This window comes from Pinus tabuliformis, chromosome 6 (genome assembly GCF_031772625.1).
Source record: "Pinus tabuliformis cultivar Carrire ecotype Pingquan chromosome 6, CPIR1, whole genome shotgun sequence".
Classification (NCBI taxonomy): domain Eukaryota; kingdom Viridiplantae; phylum Streptophyta; class Pinopsida; order Pinales; family Pinaceae; genus Pinus; species Pinus tabuliformis.
In genome coordinates, this window is record NC_142292.1 from 1,301,355,626 (window position 1) to 1,301,357,419 (window position 1,794).

Consider the following 1,794-nt stretch of genomic DNA (forward strand, 5'->3'; position numbering starts at 1 on the left):
TTAAACTTTCAGAGTCTTCTCTTGGGCAAATGAGATATTTCAATCTTGTACAGTTAAAGAATATAAAACTGAAAATTTATGGATTTTAATAATTTTCTCTTTCTGCAGATGTAAAATGTTATGACTTTTCCTACCAGAAAGTTAGAAGTGACGATCTTCACTACTGTGATATCCAGACAAATATCTCACCAAAACTAATGACAAGGTCGTTCCATCATAAAGAAATATATACATAATAACATATATTAAACGACAGGGCATGGATCCAAGCATCACAACATACATAAATAGAAAGCAGAGTACCATAGTACATTCAAGCAGTCTGAAATTTTTCATCACAGATCTTGATCTAGAAGGTACGATCTTGAAAGGTCTTATTCATCTCTAATACATAACCAAAATCCACACACTGGAGTTAGAAATAAAAACATGGTCACAATTCCCCTCAACACCAGCATTGATCTGTTTCCCAATTCCTTCCTCTCCAATGCCCTTCCCAATTCCTTCCTCTCCAATGCCCAAATGAGGAGGATGGTGGGGATGCAGCCTTGGCAGTGTCAAACTTGGGTATAAGGTGAAGATCATCATATGCTTTTCTCTTTTGTGGATCAGACAGAGTATCATAAGCCTGATTTATCTCAGAAAAAAGGTCAGTGGCTGTCTCAAGCTGGTGCAGAGGCATGACATCAGGGTGGTATTTCAGTGCCAGTCTTCTGTATGCAACCCTGATATCATTGCAGGAGGCATGACAAGAGACACCCAAAAGAGCATAGTGATCCTTTTTCCTCCTGAAAGCAATATCCCTCTTTTCTTCTGTTGCAAAACTGGCACTGATGGTTCTGCCATTGAAGCTGTGAGAAGCCCTTAATACCACATTTCCAGGACTCGGCTGATTACTTGAAATGGGGCTGCTGGTGGTACTTGTTGGGAAGATCAATTCCCCTATCATCAGAGGGGCTTGGCCTCTCGGGGTTTGGCCTCTAGGGGATGAGAGTGGGGAATTGATTGTGAGAGACCCAAGTGTGGAAATCTTCATGATTAACCAGAAATTATTGGGACAAGGCTAATTGTATGTATGTTCTGATATCCCAACTTTTCTGCTTTCAGAATGAGAGGAGTGGCTACCGTTTATATTATTAGCTTTAGAGATTGTCTAGTCAATAAAATAAAGATGTTGATTATCTAATTAATAAAATAAAGACGATGGAAAGCAAAGTCTTCTCACATAGCATTCCTGCCTGTTGAATATGGTGAGCATTCTCCAACATGCCAAGTTTGAATAGCGAAGTCTTCACGCATGGCATGAACCGTTGAATATGGGGAGCATTCTCCAAATACTGACAGCGATCTTCCTCTGTGATCGATTACCTTGACAGTGATGTATTGAGAGATGGCAACGATTTATGCCATTCAGCCTCTAACTTCGTCGGTTTGAATCATCCCCCTCCCATCACCACCACTCCGTGTTGTTTCTTTTTTATATATATATATATATACATTACCAATACAAATTTCTAAATATATATTGATATAAATCTCTAGATTTATACAAGTATATACCCTTGGAGTTATAGCATTATATATTCATGGATCCATTGGGTAAAAAGTAGCAGTAGCAGTGGTGGTAAGTGTAGTAATTTAATGATTCGGTAGTTATTTTTTGTATTTTGTTTTTGAGATATTATTTATTTTCATTTAATGGAGATGTAAAGAAAATTATTAAAGAAAGTGAATTAATCATTAAAACTTAAGTGAATGGTGTTTAAGTATTTTGATATGATAATATGTAAATTA

At 37.1% G+C, this 1,794-nt stretch overlaps 1 protein-coding gene across 1 annotated transcript; it reads right to left on the reverse strand.

The window, feature by feature from the left end:
• Positions 1-208: 208 nt before the first annotated feature.
• On the reverse strand, positions 209-1,118 carry LOC149263386 (chaperone protein dnaJ 20, chloroplastic-like). Its single transcript, XM_089387646.1, has one exon. The coding sequence runs from the start codon at positions 1,034-1,036 to the stop codon at positions 446-448; it is 591 nt and encodes a 196-aa protein (XP_089243772.1). The 5' UTR covers positions 1,037-1,118; the 3' UTR covers positions 209-445.
• Between the last annotated feature and the right edge of the window lie 676 nt (positions 1,119-1,794).

Bases quoted from the DNA above. Each gene is read 5' to 3' on its own strand.
- LOC149263386 (XM_089387646.1), bottom strand. From the start codon at position 1,036: ATGAAGATTTCCACACTTGGGTCTCTCACAATCAATTCCCCACTCTCA.